Consider the following 24238-nt stretch of genomic DNA (forward strand, 5'->3'; position numbering starts at 1 on the left):
TAATTTTATAAAGAATACTTTAAAATATTTGATTATTAAATTACGTTAAGCATTAAATGAAATTAACTTTAAACACCATGTTTTTTTATTAACATACTGTGAAAAAGTGCAATATTGATGCTGCCACAATACTAAATTTCTGTTTTCTGGCCTAAAACTCTATGATGCGGACTAAAAAGAAAACAAATTTCAAATTACTATGATCAATCCCGTAATTTATGCTACCTAAAGGAAACAAAACTGTATTTTGTCTGACCCATACTTGAGTTAAAATGATCATTGTCAGTTTATTCACTGCTGGAGTACTGCCTCTAGGTAAGCAAAATCCAGTTAGATTTCTCTTCTAAGACACTGAGCAGTATATAACATTCGCTTTTGAAACTAGAACAAATAGAAGCCTGAATTGAAAATTATTGCAGCAAAAAAGACCTTATTATGAAGACTGCTGCTTATTTGCTGCAGAGTAATAGTATGTGTTTGTGTTTTTTCTTACTGCAGCTCCTCATGCTCTGTGTCTTACAATGGTTTAAAGTTTTCTTTCTTTTTTTTTTTTTTTAGCCTGTTTGGAGAGCTAGTTCAGGTGATAAGGAAGGCTTTACTGGAAGAACCAGTTTGAGTAAAGATGAGACTGAGACTTGCATGTGGAGTAGAATCATGTTTGATGTGTAATAATCCCATTACATGATAAAAGGCTAAAAAAAATCCAACAAACCAGTGTCAAATAAAATTGTTAACCATATAGCTACTGTTCCTTACAGTATTGTGCATTTGACAGTTTACCAGATCTGATATGTTCAAAGGGCTCTAACCCCCCCTGTGGAGTCTTTCCTTCAGCAAACAAAGTGTACATACCTATAAAAACATATATGTGTGCGCGTGTGTCTTTTTTTCATCCTTAGCTAACAGCCCTGGTCCAAAGCCTTCTAGCAGAGGGACTTTGTTTCTGTCAGGGATTGCTGCCAAGACATTGGAAGGATTTTTGACCAAGGTCTTCTAAAGCTCAGTGTCACACCTGCCATGCTTTACAAAGGAGGGGGTTTGGAGGCATAGTCCTAGCATCTACCGTTACTTTGGGTTTTTTCTTTTTGTCTTTGTCTCTATCCTAGAATTAAGCAGTGTTCACACTAAATAGTTGACTGGGTAAAATGTATTTCACATAATAAAACTTAGCAAAATTGATATGCCTGTTAACTTTTAATGAAGAGGCAGTGTGGACACAGCATGTCTAACTGAAGATTAACCCTTTATATTTAGGGTAGTAATAAATTAAGTTATATAGGGTAAGAATTCATGCTTGTGTTTTGTAAATTAATTCAATTTTTTTGTCTTAGCTTAACAGGGTGGTAGGTTAGGCATCTGAATTTAAAGACTATTTAAGGGGTTAATTCTGAAATGTGAAATAGATGCAAAAAAATCACAGATTAAGTATTACAAGAGTTTCCTTGATACATTTTTTTCAGTCAATGTATTCTCAATGCAATTAGGTGTCTTGCAACTTCTGACTTAGTCTTTAAAGTTTCAAAGATATTCATATGATACCTATTAGTAGCGCATTTTAGATTGACATTTCCAGCACTGAGCAAGATTCTCTTCTGTGCACTTAAACTGTAATTCTTTTTAGTAAAATTATTTTCCAAATTGAAGTTTTTCGGAGCTAGAAGTAATTGGAGTTTCAAATTATGTAGTGAGTTATTGTGATAAAAATTTGCATAGTGTAATCTATTTGCATAGTAGTTTTAAAAGAATGTAAAAAATGGACTGATTAGGCTACTAGACACAACAGACACATATTTTTAATTTCTCAACCTTATTTTGCCTCTATTTACCTGCTGTGGGTTTTCTCTAAATATACTCCTTGTCTTTTTATATCCAAGTTTTACCTGTTTCATCAGTTATCTTACCTGGCACCCCTCTTGTAGAGGTGTGGGTTTGATTTTTTGTTTTAAATGAAATACCACTTTAAATGTCTTCATTTGTTCTTTAAATACCTTGTTGGTGCAGTTATTCTTCTTTCCACTCTAACATATAGTCCATAAGTTTAAATATCTGTGTGAGAAGATACCTATGTTCTTCTCAACTTTGTTCTTATTTTGAAATCCTCCCCCTTTTAGCCCTGTGCAGAGCAATGGGACTATCCTATTAAAAAATGTCCAAATCTGAAAGGAGTACTTCATATTTAAGTTTAATTATTATTTTGCAAAGTTGTAGCACCATGTTCATTCATAGCTTTTTAGTTCTCTTCAAAGTACCCTACTATTTATTTTGCATTTGTATATAAATAGGTGGTTTCTGAGCTGTCTCTCTGCAGCATCCCTAGAAGCTTCTCCTTGCTGGCATGTTTCATGAGACTATATATATAAATACTGTTCTCAGAGTTACCTAACTTTATATCTTGATGGAGTAAACTGTATTCCATATGACCAGCTCCTGTGAAATGAGTGCCATTGAGTGAGGGCTTTTTCTTTTGTCTTATCTGGTATATCACCAGTTATGCTACCAATATACTTTGTCACTAGTCACAATAGCCATTTTCATAATTAGTAAAACAAAAAACTTTAAAAACTGATTATTGCATTATATCCCTACAATTTTTAAAATTAACTTGAAGGTACCATTTCATATTGTTCAGTGGTTCCAGTTTCATTGATTTAAACCACTTCCAAAAGGGCCTTGTGGTCTTTTCCATTTTGGTAACAAAGGTATCTCCTTTGTAATTAATCCTTTTCTGAATATTTAAATATACAAGATCTACTATATTTTAGAATAATAGAATCATAGAATCATTTCAGTTGGAAAAGCCCTCTAAGATCATCGACTCCAACTGTTAACCTAATGCTTCCAAGTCCACCACTAAACCATGTCCCTAAGCACCTCATCTACACATCTTTTAAATACCTCCAGGAATGGCGACTCCACTGCTTCCCTGGGCAGCCTGTTCCAATGCTTGACAACCCTTTCTGTGAAGAAATTCCTCCTAATGTCCAACCTAAACCTCCCCTGGCATAGCTTGAGGCCATTTCCTCTCATTTGTTACTTGGGAGAAGAGACCAACATCCACCTTGCTACAACCTCCTTTTGGGTAGTTGTAGAGAGCAATAACATCTCCCCTGAGCCTCCTTTTCTCCAGGCTAAACAACCCCAGCTCCCTCAACCGCTCCTCCTAATACTTGCACTCTAGACCCTTCACCAGCTTTGTTGCCCTTCTCAGGACACACTGGAGCTCCTCAATGTCTGTCTTGCTTTGAGGAGCCCAAAACTGAACACAAGATTTGAGGTGCGACCTTACCAGTACTGAGGTACGAGGGGACAATCACTTCCCTAGTCCTGTTGCTCACACTATTTCTATTACAGGCCAGGATGTCATTGGCCTTCTTGGCCACCTGGACACACTGCTGGCTCATGTTCAGCTGGCTGTTGGCCAACACCCCCAGGTCCTTTTCCACTGGGCATCTTTCCAGCCACTCTGCCCCAAGCCTGTAGCACTGCATAAAGTTGTTATGACCCAAGTGCAGGGTCACTTTGCCTTATTGAACCTCATACCGTTGGCCTCAGACCATTGATCCAGCCTGTCCAGATCCCTCTGTAGAGCCTTCCTACCTTCTAGCAGATCAACATTCCCACCCAACTTGGTTTCGTTTGGAAACTTACTGGGGCTATACTCAATTCCCTTGTCCAGATCACTGAGCAAGATAATAAACAGAACCAACCCCTATACTGAGCTCTGGGGAACACCACTTGTGATCAGCCGCCAGCTGGATGTAACTCCATTCTCCACCACTCTCTGGGCCAGGCCATTCAGCCAATTTTTTATCCAGCCAACAGTATACCTGTCCAAGCCATGAGCAGCCAGTTTCTGCAGGAGAATGCTGTGGGAAACGGTGTCAAAGGGTTTACTAACATCTAGGTAGACAGCATTCACAGCCTTTCCCTCATCCACTAAGTGGGTCACCTGGTCACAGAAGATCAGGTCATTTAAGCAGGACCCTCCTTTCACAAACCCATGCTGGCTGGGCCTGATCCCCTGGTTGTCCTGTACGTGCTGCATGTTGGCACTCAAGATGATCTGCTCCATAACCTTCTCTGGCACTAAGGTCAGACTGACGGGCCTACAGTTCCCCAGGTTCTTCTTCTGGCCCTTCTTTCAGACATTCTGCTTTGTTTTTTTCTTTTTTGGCTTTCCTTTTCCCCACTGAATCAAAAGTAAAGCAGTCCCTTTTCAGATCCTTCCTTGCATCCTGAATGATATTGGAGCAAATATATCATGGGCTGAGGAATTTATATGAGTAAGAGAGGTTATTAAAAAGTAATGGAACTCTAATACTGAAGAGCATTTCACATTCCTTTAGTCAGTTTTTATTAATGCAAAATAATTTCCATTTTAGAGTATGATAAAAATAACATTACAAAATATCTAGTGCTTTTAAGTGGGTTTTTTTATAAAGTGGATTTTTAGTGTTCCTTCTTTCTTGTGTTCTCTGTGTCCAACCATCCTTCCTTCAATATTTAATTTTAGGGGATATGTGTTTTTCTGGTGTTAGCTTAAAGAAAGAAGTACTACATATTGCATTTGAAAATAACCTGACAGCTAAAGTTTAATATGATTCTACAATCTTCATACTGGGTTGATGCCCTAATACTAATTGAATAGCTTTTATTGAACAATTACATTTGTTGTTCAAGGGTTTAAACTTTAAATGGCATGTGTGACATTGAAGCTACTTTAAATGGTCAAACACCCATTCCTCACTGCATTTTGCCAATTCAATCCATTTTAGATGTAACCTCGGGTATGGTGAAAGACCCACCGGATGTCTTGGACAGGCAAAAATGCCTTGACGCTCTGGCTGCTCTACGCCACGCTAAGTGGTTCCAGGTTCGGAACATCATTTTACTTTCTTCTTGTAGCCTTATGAGAGATTAGTTTAGTTGCAATATAAATGTTTAACTGTGTGAAAACACTCAGTGTTGTTCATGCTAATAATACTTAATATTTTTCTGGTCCCTAAATTTAAATTTAGAGTGTTGAGTATGGAGGAACTGCTTTATGCAGTTATTGCTCATATGACTTTTTTTTCCTGGCCACTGAGAAGGCGATGTTGAAAGCTTGACTCACTTGGGGGTGATCATGTGTTGTATATTTGTTATGTATTCCATAAGGCTGCAGAGTAACTTTGCTTTAAATAATGGAATATGTGTTTAATGTGGTTAGATTTAAGACTTTTTTTCCTATTTCTTTAAGTATAGAGAATGAAAGGTGAAAAGCAACTGTTTGGTTTAGTGACTTTGCATTCTGGCAAAGGCACAATAAAGAAACCAAACAGATTCCCTTGACCTTTCAGTCTCTATACCTATTTCTTAGACCTTTATTCCTTTGATTTCTAATATAGAAAAATACTGTATTTATTGTTGCAAGTGAACATAGGTCAAAGTGTACAGGCGATCAAGAATTATTGATATAACCTGTGCACTTTGACTTCTATCACTTTAAATTACTAACCCTGTATAAAATACTGCTGTAAATGGCAGCTCATGGAATAAAGTTGTAGAATGGTTTGTTTCAGTCTTATATCTGAGCTTCCATTGAACAGTGGTGTTTTAGTCTTTCAAGAAGTCCTATTTGCTGTAGGTGCTGGGATTAATTTGATTTTGTATTGCTCTCAAGGCTAGAGCTAATGGTCTGCAGTCCTGTGTGGTTATCATACGTATTCTCCGTGACCTCTGTCAACGCGTTCCAACTTGGTCTGATTTTCCAAGCTGGGTGAGTAATGTTCTTTTGAATGAGGCTTTTTAATGCAAAGGTTTTTTTTAATCCACTGCAAGTAAAGCATGGGAAAGTGTTACTACAGTTTTAAAATGTAGGGGTTTTTTAAGGAGTAATGTAGAGTTTTGCTTGGGTGATTTTTTTATGGTTGGTTGGTTGGTTTTTTTGTTTTTCCCCAACAAACGATCCAGATTACCTCTAAAAAATTAATTTTCTGTAGTTTTGCCATTTGGAGCTGTAAACTTTCAAAAGGAATTTTCTTGTTGTTTTGAATTCTTTGAGGGTAGCATTCTTATTCTGTATTTTAGCATTTTTTTTCCTTTACTCTGTATAAAAAAAATTATTTTTTTCTAACAACCTACTCTGAATCGCTTGGACTTTACTGAAACTGATTGAAAATAATGTCAGCTGTGCCCCGATAGCTCTATGATAACAGAAAGGCTACTTGAAAGAATAAATCACAGAAATTCCTGCAATCATTAATATATTGTTTCTGCAAGATGAAACATCACAGTACTAGTCTGTGGATGTGTCACCATTAGCATTTTAATCAGTGTCACCTAGACACAGATCTCTAGGTTGTACCCAGTTACCTCTCTCAATTCTTGCAGCTGAGTGTTTTTGGCACGTTCCTTTACACTGACTATCTTAAATGATGATCTTCAGGAGTGCAACTTGTGTTCCAAATATTAATAAATGTGTAATCTGTGGACTGGACAAAGTTAGTCTGAAACAAAATCTCTGAAGCATATATATGTGGAGGTAAATTCATCTCTGACTCTGTTTCATAGACCAAATCCTGTTGCACTGTGCTGCTTCCTAATGTAGACTTTTCAGTTTTGGCAGGAAGAATGCTAACATTGTCAAGACAGTTACAGTAGTTGGCATTATTTCAATGAGAAATGCTTTACAACTGTACTAAGCTTGCCAACAGGAAAAAATGTGGAGCAGTTATTTCTGCTTTTTAAAATATTTAAAGTAAAAAAAAATAATTCCAATTTCTGTGCTACACTTCATGAAAGATATACTGTACAGATATAGTTTAACAGAAGTTCAGAAGTATGTAAGTGCCCTCGATATCGCTTACTAAGTTGCCAAAGAATAAACCCTGGTATACTTTTAGAAAAGCATCCTTAAAAATATTCCAACACACAACAGGCACATAGATGAAGAACAAGAAATGTTGTTTCTTATTTCTCATAATATCTGTTCTAAGGCACAGCCAGAAGGAAAGAGAGGTATGAAGCAATGTGTCATAGAATCACAGAATGGGTAAGGTTGAAAGGGATCACAGTCCAACCTCCCTGCTCAAGCAGGGTCATCCCAGAGCACATTACACAGGATTGTGTCCAGACAGTTCTTGAATATCTCCAGTCACAGAGACTTCACACCCTCTCTGGGCAATCTGTTCCAGTGCTTGGTCACATGCATAGTAAAGAAGTTCTTCCTCATGTTCAGGTGGAACTTCCTGTGTATCAGTTTCTGCCTGTTGCCTCTTGTTCTATTGCTTGGCATCACTGAGAAGAGCCTGGCTCCATCCTCTTGACACCTACCCTTTAGGTACTTATACACATTGAGGAGGTCCCCTCTCAGTCGTCTCTTCTTGAGGCTGAACAGGCCCAGCTCCCTCAACCTTGATCAACTTAATAGCCCTCCGCTGGACCTGTTCCAGGAGCACCATGTCTCTCTTGTACTGAGGAGCCCAGAACTGGGCACAGCACTTCAGATGTGCCCTCACCAGGGCTGAGTAGAGGGGCAGGATCACCTCCCTTGACCTGCTGGCAATGGTCTTCCTAATGCAACCCAGGATACCATTGGCCTTCTTGGCCACAAGGGCACACTGCTGGCTCATGGACAGTTTGTTTTCCACCAGGATCCCCAGATCCTTCTCTGTAGAGCTGTTTTCCAGAAGGTCAGCCCCCAACCTATACTGGTTCCCAGGGTTATTCCTCCCCAGGTGCAGGACCCTGCATTTGCCTTTGTTGAACTTCAGACAGTTCTCTGCTCATCTCTCCAACCTATTGAGGTCCCTCTGAAGGGTTGAACAGTGCTCTGGGGTATCAATCACTCCTCTCAGTTTTGTATCATCAGCGAACTTGCTGAGGAGGCATGTACCCCTTCATCCAAGTCATTGATGAACAAGTTAAACAACACTGGACCCAGTATAGAACCTTGGGGGACACCACTAGTGACAGGCCTCCAACTAGACTCTGTGCCACTGATCACAACCTTCTGGGATCTGCCACTCAGCCAGTTGTCAATCCATCCCATTGTCCACTCATCCAACCCACACTTCTTGAATTTGCCTATGAGGATTTCATGAGAGATTTCAGGCCTAGCAGTGTCTCAGTTCTCTCTAAAATGCTTCCTGTCTTGCTCTTGGTACCTGATGCATTGCCAGTGACATGAATCAATGTTGAAGTTTGTGTATTCAGTTGTTCTTTTGGCCTGTTGGCAAAGTCTTACTGGGGAAAAAAAAGACAGATTTTAAATATATATAATTTCTGACAGTTACAGATGAAATTTTGTAGATTAAAAAAATATATTTTTCTGGACACAGAACTTTTCCTGATCTGTATGCTAGAAGCCTGTTACAAGCCAAAGAGAGGCCAGAGATTTTCAAAAAGAGCCTAAGTACTTGTAATAATAGAAAATATTAGGAAATCTAAACACAGACATTTGTATCAGCCTCTTAATATACCTAGAAATAAAAACTAAAGAATCTTATCAAGTTCCTACAAGTTAGAAGGAACTAATATTCAAGGTTGATTTATTTTTATTTATTTTGCAAACTTAAAATCTAGTCTTTTGTGCATATAAACACCAGGGCATCATAATTCACATTTTCCTATTATTAAATTGAGGACTTCAGTGTATTGTATGAGGATCCAAAAGAACTAGACTTGAATAAATGCATTAATGTAAGCTGCTTTTTTTCTTTCCTGCTGTCTTTTTCTTCATACTTGAAAACAACTAAATTACCATTGCTAAAATTCAAAAGCTTGATCCTGAGTGATGCAGTGTAAGTACCAAAATACAATGCTCAAGAATTAAAATTTGTCACTTATATTGAGCTAAAATAGAAAGGAATGGGCACCCTAAGTAAAGGATTGTAATCAACACTGCCTATAGTTACTCGCATGCATTAGAATAGGCATTTATTCTTGGAAATTTAGAACGCTTCCATCAACGCTGTCTCTGTACAATCCTAAACATCCACTGGTCAGATTATGTGACTAATACATCTGTTCTAGAACAAGCAGCAGTCACAAGTATTGAGGCCATGTTGCTGAGAACACAGCTGCGTTGGGCAGGACATGTCTCAAGGATGAAGGACTACTGCCTCCCTAAGATCATGCTTTATGGTGAACTTGCCACTGGCTGTCGCAAGAGAGGAGCCCCAAACAGAAGATACAAGGACTCCCTGAAACAACATCTCGGTCTTGGCCATATTGATCAACATAACTGGTCTACTCTGGCCTCCAATCGGGAGATCTGGAGGCACACTATCTTTAACACTGCTGCTTCCTTTGAGAAAGCACGCAGGATCACTCTTGAGGAGAAAAGACAACGCAGAAAGAATCGTGTCTTGCAGAATATATCACCTAAGGAGTCCTTCTGCTATGCCTTTTGCAACTGGACGTGTCTATCTCGTATTGGCCTTTTTAGCCACCAGCGCGCTTGTAACAAATGTGGGTAGAGCCCTTCCCAAATCTTCGTTCGTGAAGCCTAGCCATGATGAATATTCTTGGAAAATAAAAATAAAAGGCAACATTTGAGCAACTGTAAACTTGGGAGAAGAATCAAAAAACCAAACTCCCAAAAACCCCAACAAAAAATAAGAGAGATACATTGTTTGAAAATAAAACTTGCCAAGGAGGTGGTATTGGAATATCCATTCAATGCTGAAAAAGCTAAGGAAAGCTATTCTTTACTTTTGCAAAAATATTTTATAGGGTTTTTTTAGTGTCTAATAAAATAAACAATGGAAACATTCACAGAAAAAATATTTAAAATGCAGCTAATCATTTAAGTAATTTTAAATAATATCAAATAATGTGTAAATTTTAGAAAACCTGTTTATCATCAAGGATTTTTTTACACTTGTTTAACATCAAGGAAAAGTTTGCTGTGAACTTCAGTTTTGGGAAACTGAAGAACTAGTAACCACTTAAATGTTAAAAGATCATTATAATTTTGATACTTTAAGTTTCTGTATTCTCACAGAAAAAAATAACTTCTCTGTAGCATCCTGTTAATTTCATGAGATGAATCAAATTCATCATTTTCGTACTGTGTGCTGTTTATTCATGTGACTGACAGATTCCGGTGACCCACTATGATTCATGCTCTCAAAAAATGACTGGACGAGTTGTCCAAGGAGGCTACTACTGTATAAATTTCTAAGAAAACTTTTGGACAACTCATCATGAGAAGCAGCAAATCAGTATCAGTACTCAATGTTAATCTTACAGAGCTTTCTTTTTATTCATTGTTAACAAACATCTGATTTTTTCCATTTTAGCTGAAAGTGTTCTGTGATGTGTAATGTCCTTCATAATTTCAGTATCAAAAGTTCTTTATTGAACAACAGTAGTAGTTTTTTATTTTTTATTTTTAATCAGTCTTCTGAATTGGCTGAATTTTCTTATTGTTGTTCTAGGCTATGGAGTTGCTTGTGGAAAAAGCAATTAGCAGTGCTACTGGACCACAGAGTCCTGGGGATGCATTAAGAAGAGTTTTTGAATGTATATCTTCAGGAATCATCCTTAAAGGCAAGTTACATTTGATCAGTGTCTGTATACTTATGTTTAAGTAATGTAAAACCTATAATCTTGACTGAAATATGGTAGAGATGTGCTACTAATTAGCCTGTTTTAGGTGGTCCTGGCCTTCTGGACCCTTGTGAGAAAGATCCTTTTGATACACTTGCTGTAATGACAGATCAACAACGTGAGGATATTACTTCAAGTGCACAGGTAAGGAAGTAACTAAATTTGATGGCTAGTTTTTTTGGTGGGTGGTTGACTGATTTTGGGGTGTTTTTTTGTTTTTTTTAATGGAGCTATATGGTGAACTTGAATTTTCCTTTCTTAGAATATAGTCAGGTCATTCAAATGATAAGTCTTAAGCTAGGCAATGAAAATGTCACAACACAGAATGTATAATAGCGTTCATTTTTTTACTAAAATTAACATATTTTCCTGAAAAGTTTGAAGCACTCCCATCTTTCTATATATATGTAAAGATTCTTACTCTACAATAGTATGTTAATAGATTTAAAATTGCATTGGTATTTAATATTTTATAAATAAATCTGTGTAAGCTTAATTTTTAATATTTATTGTATCCACTTACAGTATTGGCCATTCATGCTTGCAGCTTAAGAGTTTACTGCCCCTACCTCTTCATTTGATCCTTTAGCTAAAGATTACTCATGCATAATAGGACACATGACAAGCCTTGGCTGCTTCAGTGCAAGTCTAGCAGCTACTATTTTTAAGCTAATATGTTGTATTTTGTATAAAAGCAGCAAATGTGACATACACATTTTATTGTGTTGACTTTGTTGGGGGAAGGAAGAAAGGATAATAAGAGCTAAGGATAATATCATATACCGCTAATGTTCTTCATTAATTGTTTGATAAAGTATTTGAAATTGACATTTGTTTCTAACAGAAATATCTTCTTTGTACCCTTTTTCTAGTTTGCACTGAGACTCCTTGCATTCCGTCAAATACACAAAGTTTTAGGAATGGATCCATTACCACAGATGAATCAACGCTTCAACATCCATAATAATCGTAAAAGGAGAAGGGACAGTGATGGGGTTGATGGATTTGAAGCAGAGGGAAAAAAAGACAAAAAAGATTATGATAACTTTTAAAAATGTCATTAGTGCTAAGATTGAAGGTGATAAAAAGTCCATTTGTTGCCTTGCTTTTAAATGGACATAATGTCTGTTTTAAACATCCAAAACCAACTCAGTAATTAGATTTGGAAGAGAAAAATGTACCTCTACTGTGAGAGTCTGAATATTTTAATAATGTACTGTATCAAAAGATTACGGATGGAAAGACTGCAAATGGAAACTGTCATTGGAAAAAATAGTGTTAGGTTTTTCCCTCATTGCATTTTCTTTAAATGTGTTGCTGACTTTAGTCTCCATCTCTCTCTCTTGTGTATTGTCTTATCTTGACTGTATTTAATGCAGTATTTGTGCTTCTGTTACTATGTGTATTTTGATTTTTTTTATTTAGAAGGTTTTTTTGATTGCCTTTGACACTAGTTGTATAAGGTACATTGTGTTAGTATAAACTGTTCCCCTCCCAATTAATATTTTGTAAAGTGAGACTGCAGGATTATGTTTTTGCTTTTGTTTTCCTAAATGTGAAGGGATTACAACACATAATTATCCTGCCATTTGAGTGCTCAAAATTAAATGGTTTTGCCAGTCTTGTGGCATTTGTCTCTTTAGTGTGATATAATGGTATAATTAAGACAAATTTTTGTTAATCTAATCAAATTTGCTGTTAGTTGTGTATTAGCAGTATAAAAGCTAATATATACAGTATGGTCTTGCAACAGTTTTAAATCAGCTGCATAATGATCATAATTTTGCATGATGTTTTTGGGTTTTTTAATATAAGGGCATTTAAAACTATCATTTTAGGTTTAATGCATAGGTTTTGTATGATTGACTTTGTGACATAGCAAGGTCAAAATATAACTTTCTGAATTTCTTTTTTCAACATACAAACAGAAGCAGACTTTTCCCATTTAGACAAAGTTAGTTATTCTTTTCAGTCCATTTTGTTGATATATTAATGCCTCTCAGCCCTTAAAATAAATGCTTGCCATATCAGTGCCTGTAAGGCTATTCCTTATAGCTATTTCTGTATAAACTTTCTGTGATTTTTTCAGTAATTCAGATTTTAAAAAGTGATGTATTACTGAAAAAACGAATGTTATCAAAGGAAAAAAACAACTCAGAAAATAGTTTGATGTGGCCATAGTATATGCTTACGTCTCTTTCAAAAAGCTAAATATAGCAGTGGTATAGTAAAGTTACATCATACTATTGATGTATGCTCTGGTACACAGGTGTGATTTGTTGTCACTGCACTACAGTTGAATATGTAAATAAAAACTAAAATGTATTAAATTACTAAGATTCATTATACTCTTGAAACCGAAGTTTCACTCATTCTGTTCAATGTGTATTATGCTTTGTTGCAAACCCATAAAACTCACAGATTAACATAGACTAACATTCTGGTAACTATTGATGGCTGTAGGAGTGTATCACGTTATAAAGATCATTTGTTATTTCTGGCACAATTAAAAAAACCTTTTGTTCTATTTTGAGGTCAAATTTATCTTTGACCTTTTTAATTAATAGCTCTTGGAATAGGGGGATATTTTTTTTAAATGCTTACCGCTAACAGCATAGGCCTGTGAAATAGAAATATAGTGTTTTAGAAAAATAGAGGGAATCTTAAGGAAAAATTTTCATACAGTGTTCTTCAAGCATCAGAAGAGTGCAGTTTTAAAAGGAGTGGTTAGCAAATAAAAGGAAGGCTTTCTCATTGCAGGAAAGATTTCTTACCAATTTCAGCCTCAAAAATACGTTAATTAACATGTGCTTTAATATTACTAGTTTCTGTTGTCCAGCCTTGATGTGTGGCTCCAAGCATGTACTTGTTCTTAGTTGGTGGTTTCTGGTTGTTTGGGATTTTTCGTTTGTTTGGTTGTTTTTTTTAAGAGGGATATCTTGCTGCCATGGTGTCTAATTAGCCATTACTGCTTATTTTGAAAGCTACAGATGCTATTCATGTGGCTAGTTCAACTCCATACCAAAGTTTCTTTCTTCATAAAGCAAACATGATTTTTCAGGCATGTGATTGACCCTAAAATTTAGGATTAAAAAGATCAGAGATGTATTTTGGGTTTCCTGTATTTTTGTTCTACTGGCTTTTAACCAGTTTCTGGATCTTTTGAACTATTGTATACTTAAAGTATACATTAAATATGAAGCTGTGACAATGATTTTTGCGCTGTGTGGTGAAGAGTGAATTTGCAGTTTATTTCTGTTTTACCTGCCCATTTTAATGGGCTATTTTAACTATGTAACTTCTGACTCTTGTTAAGCTAAGAAGAATGGAAAAACAAGGTTTTAAAAAGTACAGAGCTAGCTTTGTTTTTAAATATTACATTGTGTGCTTAGGAAGACAAAACTAAGACTAAGTAATCAATTTACAAACAAGTAATCATTTTAATACCCTATGTTTTGAGAATGCCAGTGGTTTACTTATAAACAGTGTTTGCCTTTTTTATTCAGCAGTGCTGTGTGTTAAATCTCAAAGTGCCAGACACTATAGTCATAATACACAAAAGAGAAATGTACACAGCAAGAATTTTCCCCTCAGTGCTCACTTTAGAGGAACAATTTAGTAAAATGAGAGCTCTTCTGTTTTGAAGTGTTTTCAGGCTTTGACTTGTCTGCCTAGTTTTTAAGTATGTCCTGTCTGAGCAGTGTGGTTTCACATGGGTTCCTGTAGAGGCATTGATAGAAATACAAGTCTGTTGGATACAGTCCATCAACTTCTTGCCCTATTATAGAATTCTATATGAATTGTTAATCTTATAGAGCTATTGAATGTGATGGATTCATTTGCTGCTTCTATTTTTGACCTATTTCACTACTCAGAAGTGATTTAATAGTACTTAAAATTATTGTACCTAGCAACTTTCTGAGAGTTGGAATCAACTTTAAATATTCCTACAACAATTTTTATGTATATTTAACGTTCTTGTTACTTGTTGAATATCTACCGATGATGAGTCAGTGAAAAATTCATGCAATGACAAATTAATTTCTTTATGTACAAGTTTCGAGCTGGCTTCCTGCCAAGTCCCCCGAAACTTGACAACAAGGACCCGCCTCCCAGAGAGGGAAAAGAAGAAAAACCAAGCAGCCAAAGCTATAGCAAAAAATATGTATATATATATATATGTATATTTATATATAAGACAGATACACGAAAGGGGAATACCACACACCAGGGGGGGAAGGGGGGGGGGGGGGGGGAGGAAAAAAAGGAGAAGGACAAAAAGGGGCAAGGACCGAACAAGTCAAACAGCCAGTCGAAGGCAAACTAGCAAGAATCTCACCACTTCCCTTCGAACAGGCAGGATGGCCAGACACGGTCCTTGGCTCTCCCCTCACGCGTGGCAGATAACGGCAGTCACTGTAGGCCTCGGCTCCAGATAAGCCCAACCGAAACAGGGACCCACCGTTCTCGAACCTCGCCGGAGAGGAAAGAGGGCGAACTCTCTTATCAATGCCTTATTTATACCCTGGGTTACGTAAAGGAATAGCATGGAATACTTCCTTGGTCACCTTCCCAGTTCCTTCCTGGTTACAAGCTGGTTTCCAGGAAGGCCTAGACTGAAACCATCACATTCTCCACCCCTTATTCCATACTATTTCTTTACGTAACACCTGTATATTGTGTTTGTCTCTATCCCGTACATATACACATATATATATATAGTCCATGTTTATTTTTTCTCGAAGGTTGTCGTCTGTCATTGAAGATCAGCACCACCAGCAACTCGATTTGTGTTCTTGGCCCTTTCGTCATAATCACAGTTCCGGTTTAGGGCTGGCTCATTGGTTTGGGCTGTGTCATCATCGGCCATCCTTAGATTCTCGTATCAGCTTTGTTTGGGTCTCTCTTTTTTTTTTTTTTCCGTCTGGTGTCTGGTCTCCTGTAAAATACAACTCAAGGCACAGAATTAGTTTTTTCCCAGGCTTAGGTTTCCTTGAGGCACACATTGGACCTCTCCATCCTTCCTCATAACCCACCAAGTATATCCAGGCCCTTGAGCAAAGACAATCCCACGAATGGGTTTGTCTTGGCCTGAGGGAGGAGTGATCCAAACGGCCTTACCTAACATACCTTTTAGATGGATCGCTGGAACTTTGTCTCCATCTACAGTGTGGAGGGACTCTGCTTGGGCAGGACCAGCTCGGTTGACAGAGCCTCGGGTGTTGACTAGCCAGGTGGCCTTGGCTAAATTCTTGTCCCAATTTTTGTAAGTTCCCCCACCTAGTGCCTTTAGAGTCGTCTTCAACAGTCCATTACACCTTTCTACTTTTCCTGCAGCAGGTGCATGATATGGAATGTGATATACCCATTCAATACCATGCTCCTGTGCCCAAGTGGCCACTAGACTGTTTTTGAAATGAGTCCCGTTGTCTGACTCAATTCGCTCTGGAGTGCCATGTCTCCACAGGACCTGCTTCTCAAGGCCTAGGATGGTGTTTCGGGCTGTTGCATGCGGTACCGAATATGTTTCTAACCATCCGGTGGTTGCTTCCACCATGGTAAGCACATAGCGTTTACCTTGGTGGGTCTGTGGCAATGTGATGTAATCAATCTGCCAGGCCTCTCCATACTTATACTTCTCCCAACGTCCACCATACCACAGGGGCTTCAGTCTTTTCGCCTGCTTAATAGCGGCACAGGTCTCGCAATCATGGATAACTTCAGAAATGATATCCATGGTTAAATCCACCCCTCGGTCTCGTGCCCATCTGTGAGTGGCATCTCGGCCTTGATGACCGGAAGCATCATGGGCCCATCGAGCCAGAAACAGCTCTCCCTTCTGCTGCCAGTCTAGGTCTACTTGTGACACCCCTATCTGTGCAGCTCGGTCCGCTTCTCTGTTGTTATTATGTTCTTCATTAGCTTGCTTCTTGGACACATGGGCATCTACATGGTGGACTCTCACATTCAGACTCTTCGCTCTGGCAGCGATGTCCTGCCACAAGTCAGCAGCCCAGATGGGTTTTCCTCCACGCCTCCAGTTCATCTTCTTCCATCGGTCTAACCATCCCCATAGAGCATTGGCTATCATCCACGAGTCTGTGTAGAGGTAGAGTCTCGGCCATCCTTCTCGTTCGGCGATGTCCAGGGCCAATTGGACGGCTTTGAGCTCTGCAAATTGACTCGACCCGCCTTGACCCTCAGTAGCTTCTGCCACTCGTCGGGTGGGACTCCAAACGGCTGCTTTCCACTTCCGGTTCCTTCCTACAATACGGCAAGAACCATCAGTGAAAAGGGCATAACACCTTTCTTCATCTGGCAGCTGATCAAATGGCGGAGCTTCTTCAGCTCGGCTCACTGGCTCTTCTTCTTCTTCTGCCAGACTGAAGTTCCCACCTTCAGGCCAATTTGTGATAACCTCCAGAATTCCAGGGCGATTTGAGCTTCCCAATCGTACACGCTGCGTAATCAAGGCTATCCACTTGCTCCATGTGGCATCAGTGGCATGATGCGTAGGGGGTACCTTCCCTTTGAACATCCAGCTCAAGACTGGTAATCGGGGTGCCAGGAAGAGCTGTGCTTCAGTACCAATTACCTCTGTAGCTGCTCGTATACCTTCATACGCCGCTAAGATTTCCTTTTCCACAGGGGTGTAATTAGCCTCAGAACCTCTGTAGCTTCGGCTCCAGAAACCCAGTGGTCGCCCTCGTGTCTCGCCAGGCACCTTTTGCCAGAGGCTCCAGGAGGGACCTTTATCTCCAGCTGCAGAGTAGAGTACATTCTTTACATCTGGTCCCGTTCTAACTGGTCCAAGAGCCACGGCATGTGCAATTTCTTGCTTGATCTGCCTGAAAGCTTGTTGTTGCTCAGGACCCCACTGGAAGTTGTTCTTTTTACGGGTCACAAAGTAAAGAGGGCTCACAATCTGACTGTATTCTGGGATATGCATCCTCCAGAAACCTATTGCTCCCAGAAAAGCTTGGGTTTCTTTCTTGTTTGTGGGGGGAGCCATTGCTACAATCTTGTTGATTATGTCTGTTGGTATCTGGCGTCGTCCATCTTGCCATTTCACCCCTAGGAATTGGATCTCTCGGGCAGGTCCCTTGACTTTGCTCTTCTTGATAGCGAAACCGGCCTCGAGGAGAATCTGGATGATCGTCTGTCCTTTTTTGAAAACTTCTTCTGCTGTATCCCCCCATACAATGATGTCATCGATGTACTGGATGTGTTCGGGAGCCTTACCCTTCTCTAGTGTGGCCTGGATCAGTCCATGGCAGATGGTTGGACTGTGTTTCCACCCCTGGGGCAGTCGATTCCAGGTGTATTGAATGCCCCTCCAGGTGAAAGCAAACTGTGGCCTGCACTCTGCCGCTAAGGGAATGGAGAAAAACGCGTTGGCTATGTCGATGGTGGCGTACCACTTTGCTGTCTTGGACTCCAACTCGTATTGGAGCTCCAACATATCTGGCACGGCAGCACTCAACGGTGGCGTAACTTCATTTAAGCCACGATAGTCCACAGTCAGTCCCCACTCTCCATCGGATTTACGCACAGGCCAGATGGGGCTGTTGAAGGGTGAATGGGTTCTGCTGACCACCCCTTGGCTCTCCAACTTCCGGATCATTTTGTGGATAGGGATCACAGCATCTCGGTTTGTCCGATACTGTCGTCTGTGCACAGTTGTTGTGGCTATTGGCACTTCTTGATCTTTAACTTGCAGTAATCCTACAATGGAAGGGTCTTCTGAGAGGCCAGGAAGGGCAGACAATTGCTTGGACTCCTCTTCAATCACCGAGGCTATACCAAAAGCCCACCGGTACCCTTTCGGGTCCTTGAAGTATCCTCTCCTTAAGTAGTCCATACCAAGGATGCTAGGGGCTTCTGGCCCCGTCACAATGGGACGCTTTTCCCATTGGTCTCCCGTCAAGCTCATGTCTGCCTCTACCACTGACAATTCTTGAGACCCTCCGGTCACTCCAGAAATAGTAACAGTCTCGGTACTCTTATACTCCGAAGGCATTACAGTACACTGGGCTCCAGTATCTATCAAGGCCTGGTATCTCTGAGGATCCGATGTGCCAGGCCATCGAACCCACACAGCCCAGTAAACTCGGTTATCTTCTTGGTCCCTCTCCTTCTCCTGGCAGAAGGCAGGGCCCCTCTACTGGTCTTGATCAGAGCATTCGTCGTCAGAGTTTGACTTTGACTTCTTAGACTTTTTACCGTTGTCGAAGCGGACCTCCATCTTCTCGTGTTTCGGCGATCGCAGTTTCTTTTCTAAGAAATCTCCGTCTACTACATAGACAACTTTCTTGTCAGTCTTCTTTCGCTTCAGCTCCCTCACTCTAGCTTCAAGCTTAAAAGTGGGTTCACCATCCCACTTCTTCATGTTTTCTCCTTTACTACGAAGGTATGCCCATAGTTGGTTACGTGGCCAACGCTTAGAGTTCTCTTTCCTTTGACTTGTGAATGACAGGGACCGTGAGCGAGATCGAGACCAGGATCGAGGTCTAGGCCGAGGTCGTCTTTGTCGGTCCCGCCATGATCTTCCCATTGGCCTTTCCTGGTAATCTCTATACCTTCTGTCCTCTCTTTCTCTAAGGTCGTCCTCATATCTGGAATATTCATAATCTCTCTCCATTCTTTCCCTATCATAGGGGTGTCGGTATAGAGGGTCGAAGGGGTCTTCCAGATTTTCCTCTATGCTCCTCATCCAAGCACACATGGTGTCCACACTTGGTTCATCCATCTTTGGATGATATGCGGTTATCAAGCAATACCTATATGGTTTAGGGGCACCTTGAATTACCTTCTTCCACATTGGTTGTGTGCAAGGAACATTCTCGGGAACTTGGATGTCATAATATTCTGGATCAGAGTAGACAATTTCCTGCATGGCCAATTCCCGCAGGTATTGGATGCCTTCTTCCGCAGTCCTCCACCTTCTCGAAGAACTCTTGAGGGACTCCTTAAACGGGTATTTCGCCCTCACAGCATGAAGAATTCGGAGCCAAAGACTGGATGCCGTTTTCTCCCTTCCCATTTCTTGTTCTATCTTAGGGTCTCGGGCAATGGATCCCAGTTGTCGTGCTTCATCACCTTCAATTATGTGACTATCAGCTCCCTTGTCCCAGCATCGCACCAGCCAGGCGAGGATTTGTTCACCAGGCAAGCGCATATAATCTCTCCGTAAATCTCTAAGCTCTCTTGTGGTCAGTGATTGTATAATTTCGCTTTCTCGCATTATTTCTTGTCCATCTCTCCCACGTAGAATCTTTTCTACCTCCCTCTTTACTCTTCCGCTCTTACGTGGAACCGCTCCTGCCTCCTCCCTGTATCTCTCACGTGGAGATGGAGACTGGGCATGCCATGGGGATAAGCTTCTATGTTGTTCATGGCGTGGAGATGGACTTCTACGCCGTTCATACCGTGGGGACGGACTCCTACGTCGTTCACGCCGCGGAGATGAACTTCTACGTCGTTCACGCCGTGGAGATGGACTTCTACGTCGTTCACGCCGTGGAGATGGACTTCTACGTCGTTCACGCCGTGGAGATGGACTTCTACGTCGTTCACGATACCCAGCCGGTGGAGGTAGCGAGTAGTCTCTCGGGTGCCAAGATAAGGGCTTCTTCCAATCATCCACACCTCCAAGAGAAGGTTGGGTCTGGAGGGGTAGAGATAATTCCCCCTCCAATTGAGGGGGATGCTTTGGCTCCTTCTTTGCGTCCTTTGTAACACTGAATTTGTAGTCAGGATATAAATCATCAAGCGACAATATACCACCGGCCATTTGTGCTGTTGCTTTCTTTTCTCTTGGTGCTGTTCTGTATTCCTTTGGGCGTGCCCCTAGTTCTTTTGGACGTGCTCCTTCCCGTGTAGCCGTTTCTTCCTCTCTGGTAGCTGCTTCTTCTCTTCCAATCGCTCCTTCCTCAGTCACAACCACTTCTTCCTCTCTCGCAGTCGCGCCTTCATCACTTGCTGTTGCTCCTTCTCCCATTGCTGCCGCTCCTTCGTTCACTACATCCTCTGTTCCTTCTTCTTCTTCTTCTCTTTCTTCTGTGCGTTCTGGTTGCGGAGATGGGTCCGTAAGTTCCTCGATCTCCCTTACCCACGTCTTCTTCTTCTTTATAGGGGCAATGATGATCTTCCGGTTCTTAGCTTGAGTCCCGGTTCTAGTGGACTTAGTAGAAATGTCATTGACTTCAAGTTGTGTTTGGACCCCAACTTCTGTGGACCTAATAGGGACATCACTGGTTTCAAGTGGCGTGGTTTGGGTCTCTGTGTCGACCTTAGCCCTCTGAAGGTGGTCTATGGCAGCTCGATAAGCATTAGCCAGGCCCCAGCACAAAGCGGAGAATTGCATATTCGGATCTTTGTAGGAAAAACACCCTTCTGCCAAACAGTGGGCCATCTCACCAGAATCAAACATTTGTTCTGGTGTGAACTCCCAATTAATGGGGGGTGACACACGTCCTACTAATCTACCGAAATCTCCCCAAGCTCCATGCCACCCGGGGACTGGCCTGTCTGCAGCCCTTTCCAAAGTTCCAGCGAATCCCTTTGAGGTGTGATCTTTCCTACAAGAGGGAGAGCAACGGAACCCCATTCTTCCAAGTTTAAGGAGCACTTCCAGTACCTTTATCAATGACAGTACTGTTGCAATAAGATTTATATAGTAATTAGAGCCGATTTTAACCATGGGGATCTCCTTTACCAAACCTTCGATGTCAAAATTAAAGGATGGAAGCAATTCGTTCCATCCATCCTCAAGGTCTGGACGTCTCCCTATAGAGTAGCCTAACACAGGTGTAAAGACGGCTAGAATTATAAGACAAATTAATGAAGTAGCCATTGCTTTTTGTTATTATTTCTTCTTGATCCCAAAACAAACTTTTGTTTTATATAAACAAAGTTTCCTTGGCTGTTTTCCCAGACTCTGGCAGTGTTCCCAGACCTGTTCCCAAAACAATAGATTGGCTTGCAAAACAACACCGAGCTTAGCTGTCTTCCTGGAAAATGTTTATCAAAACAAGCCAAACTTAACCAAAATATCCCACCGCTGCCACCAAAAATGTTGTACAAGTTTCGAGCTGGCTTCCTGCCAAGTCCCCCGAAACTTGACAACAAGGACCCGCCTCCCAGAGAGGGAAAAGAAGAAAAACCAAGCAGCCAAAGCTATAGCAAAAAATATGTATATATATATATATGTATATTTATATATAAGACAGATACATGAAAGGGGAATACCACACACCAGGGGGGGAAGGGGGGGGGGGGGGGGGGAGGAAAAAAAGGAGAAGGACAAAAAGGGGCAAGGACCGAACAAGTCAAACAGCCAGTCGAAGGCAAACTAGCAAGAATCTCACCACTTCCCTTCGAACAGGCAGGATGGCCAGACACGGTCCTTGGCTCTCCCCTCACGCGTGGCAGATAACGGCAGTCACTGTAGGCCTCGGCTCCAGATAAGCCCAACCGAAACAGGGACCCACCGTTCTCGAACCTCGCCGGAGAGGAAAGAGGGCGAACTCTCTTATCAATGCCTTATTTATACCCTGGGTTACGTAAAGGAATAGCATGGAATACTTCCTTGGTCACCTTCCCAGTTCCTTCCTGGTTACAAGCTGGTTTCCAGGAAGGCCTAGACTGAAACCATCACACTTTATTAAACAATTAAGACTTGTTTGCACTACCCAAATAGATTTTATCAGCATAGCACTAGTAATAGAGAGGAAAAAAAGAAATTGGGAGGCATAATTTGCAATGTTGTTTTTTCCTACTTATATCATAGGTTTACAAAGTACAGTGATAGATTCAACCAGAACATCTGTTTTCCTTCTGTGTTTTTTTTAATCTCTGAAAGCTATAAACCAAAGGGCTTTCCTAGCCAAAAAAGGCTAGCAAATTAGATTTCTTCTGAGATACTTCTATAAATCTTCTCAAGAGTTCTCTTTTCCTGCAGTGTGATATTTCTCAGCCTTTTTAAAATGAAACAGACACCTAGTCTTTTGAGGAGGAAAAAAATTTAAGGAGTGTCATCAACAGTGTTATCACAATGGTTTTGATTTGCATCCAAATAAAAATCAGGGTTAATTTTGTTAATATCTGTTAATTTGTATTCTCCTATTTTGTTCCATTTTCTCATTTGGATTTATGAAAATGTGCAAATTAATGAATTGTTAAGGTTGAAAAAGGCCTCTTAGATCATCAAGTCCATGTGTATATATATTCCTAGAACTGAGAAAATTTAAAGTTATTGAACTGCTTTCTGATGTTTTAGAGTTTGCATTTGTAGTGGGTTGACCTTGGCTGGACTCCAGGTGCGCACCAAACTGCTCTATCACTCCTCTTCCCAGCCGGACAGGGGTGAGAGAATAAGATGGAAAGACTCTGTAAGATGATAGAAAGGCTACACAAAAGGAGAATAAAAACTCCTGATGGTTTCCTGGAAGACCCCAGCACATGGGGAGACATTCCCAGAAACTGATAAGAGGATTAAACAAAGGAAGGAGTGATATGGAGATAACATGACCTTTTTTCAAAAACGTCCTGCTAGATAGAAACTCAGGAAAACGACCCTTGGGCCTATGTCCCTTGTCTATCACCCCAAAATTAGTTTATTGACTATAGCCACTCAAACTGCCTAAGAAAACGGTATAAAAAGAGATTGAACATAAGCAAAAATGGGGGAGAAGTTCCATCAACTCTGTGGATGTAGCTGATGGGCTGCCTTTTCTCCTTCCACTGCTGGGGATGCCTGGAAGGTGAGACGTTTCTTATGCATGCTAATTACTTGTTTCTAAATAACTGGAGCTTATTTTTTCCTCATAGTATTCTTAGTAAGTTGCTGTACTTTAAAATTTTTGCTTATATTTCTTCATAGTGTTTTTAGCGCTTTGCTTTAGGGTGTGTGCTTAGATCTTGCTTTATTATTACTACATAGTTTATGTGTAATTTTTGTAGTTAGACCCTATTCCAGACACTGAATCCCATAAATTGTCATAAATTTGTATTAATAAATGTGTTATTTCGTGAACTGTTAGAGTGAGTCCATTTTTAGGTCAGTTTTGTTGATGTTGAAATAACTCATAGGAGAAACTTGCTGAGGGGTTTCCCTGTCGCTATTAAGTGCAGTCCCTATATAAAGGTATCAAATGTCCTGTCCTTCTCAGTAAATCTGTTAAGCGAAGGGTCTCCAAGGCTTCAGCATGCGTAATGGTTTCTCAGCAGGCAGCCATTGGAGACAATGAATGCCTGCCTTCCTGATCCTTGCCTTAGCTTTTATATTTGAGCTGGTGTCATATGGTATGGAATATCCCTTTGGTCAGTTTGGGTCAGCTGGCCTGCTTGTGTCCCCTCCCAGGATCTTGCCCCCAATTAGGGAAGGAATGTTACTGTGCTGATGGTGTGCTCAGCAGTAGCCAAAACACCAGTGTGTTATCAACACCTTTCTAGCTACCAATGCAAAGCACAGCACTGGGAGGGCTGCTATGGGGAAATGAACTCCATCTCAGAAAGACCCAATACAGCACTTTAGGAAATGCTGTCCTAATAATATGTGGCATGTGTAAAGTTCTTGACAGGATAAAGTTCACTGGTTTTTATGGATATATGGTTGGCAGTTACTGATGGGGATTTTTAT

General features: G+C 40.4%; 1 protein-coding gene across 1 annotated transcript in view; it reads left to right on the plus strand.

Annotated features, from left to right (window-relative positions):
- LOC135405137 (zinc finger RNA-binding protein-like) overlaps positions 1–13449 on the plus strand; it is a 72905-nt gene extending 59456 nt beyond the window's left edge. Inside the window, exons 16-20 of the mRNA XM_064639845.1 lie at positions 4776–4873; positions 5663–5758; positions 10425–10536; positions 10643–10740; positions 11469–13449. Of these exons, the coding sequence (XP_064495915.1) occupies positions 4776–4873; positions 5663–5758; positions 10425–10536; positions 10643–10740; positions 11469–11648 (584 nt within the window). The 3' untranslated portion in view covers positions 11649–13449. The remainder of the gene's footprint in view (positions 1–4775; positions 4874–5662; positions 5759–10424; positions 10537–10642; positions 10741–11468) is intronic.
- The last annotated feature ends 10789 nt before the right edge of the window (positions 13450–24238 follow it).

Source organism: Pseudopipra pipra, chromosome W (assembly GCF_036250125.1).
Source record: "Pseudopipra pipra isolate bDixPip1 chromosome W, bDixPip1.hap1, whole genome shotgun sequence".
NCBI lineage: Eukaryota > Metazoa > Chordata > Aves > Passeriformes > Pipridae > Pseudopipra > Pseudopipra pipra.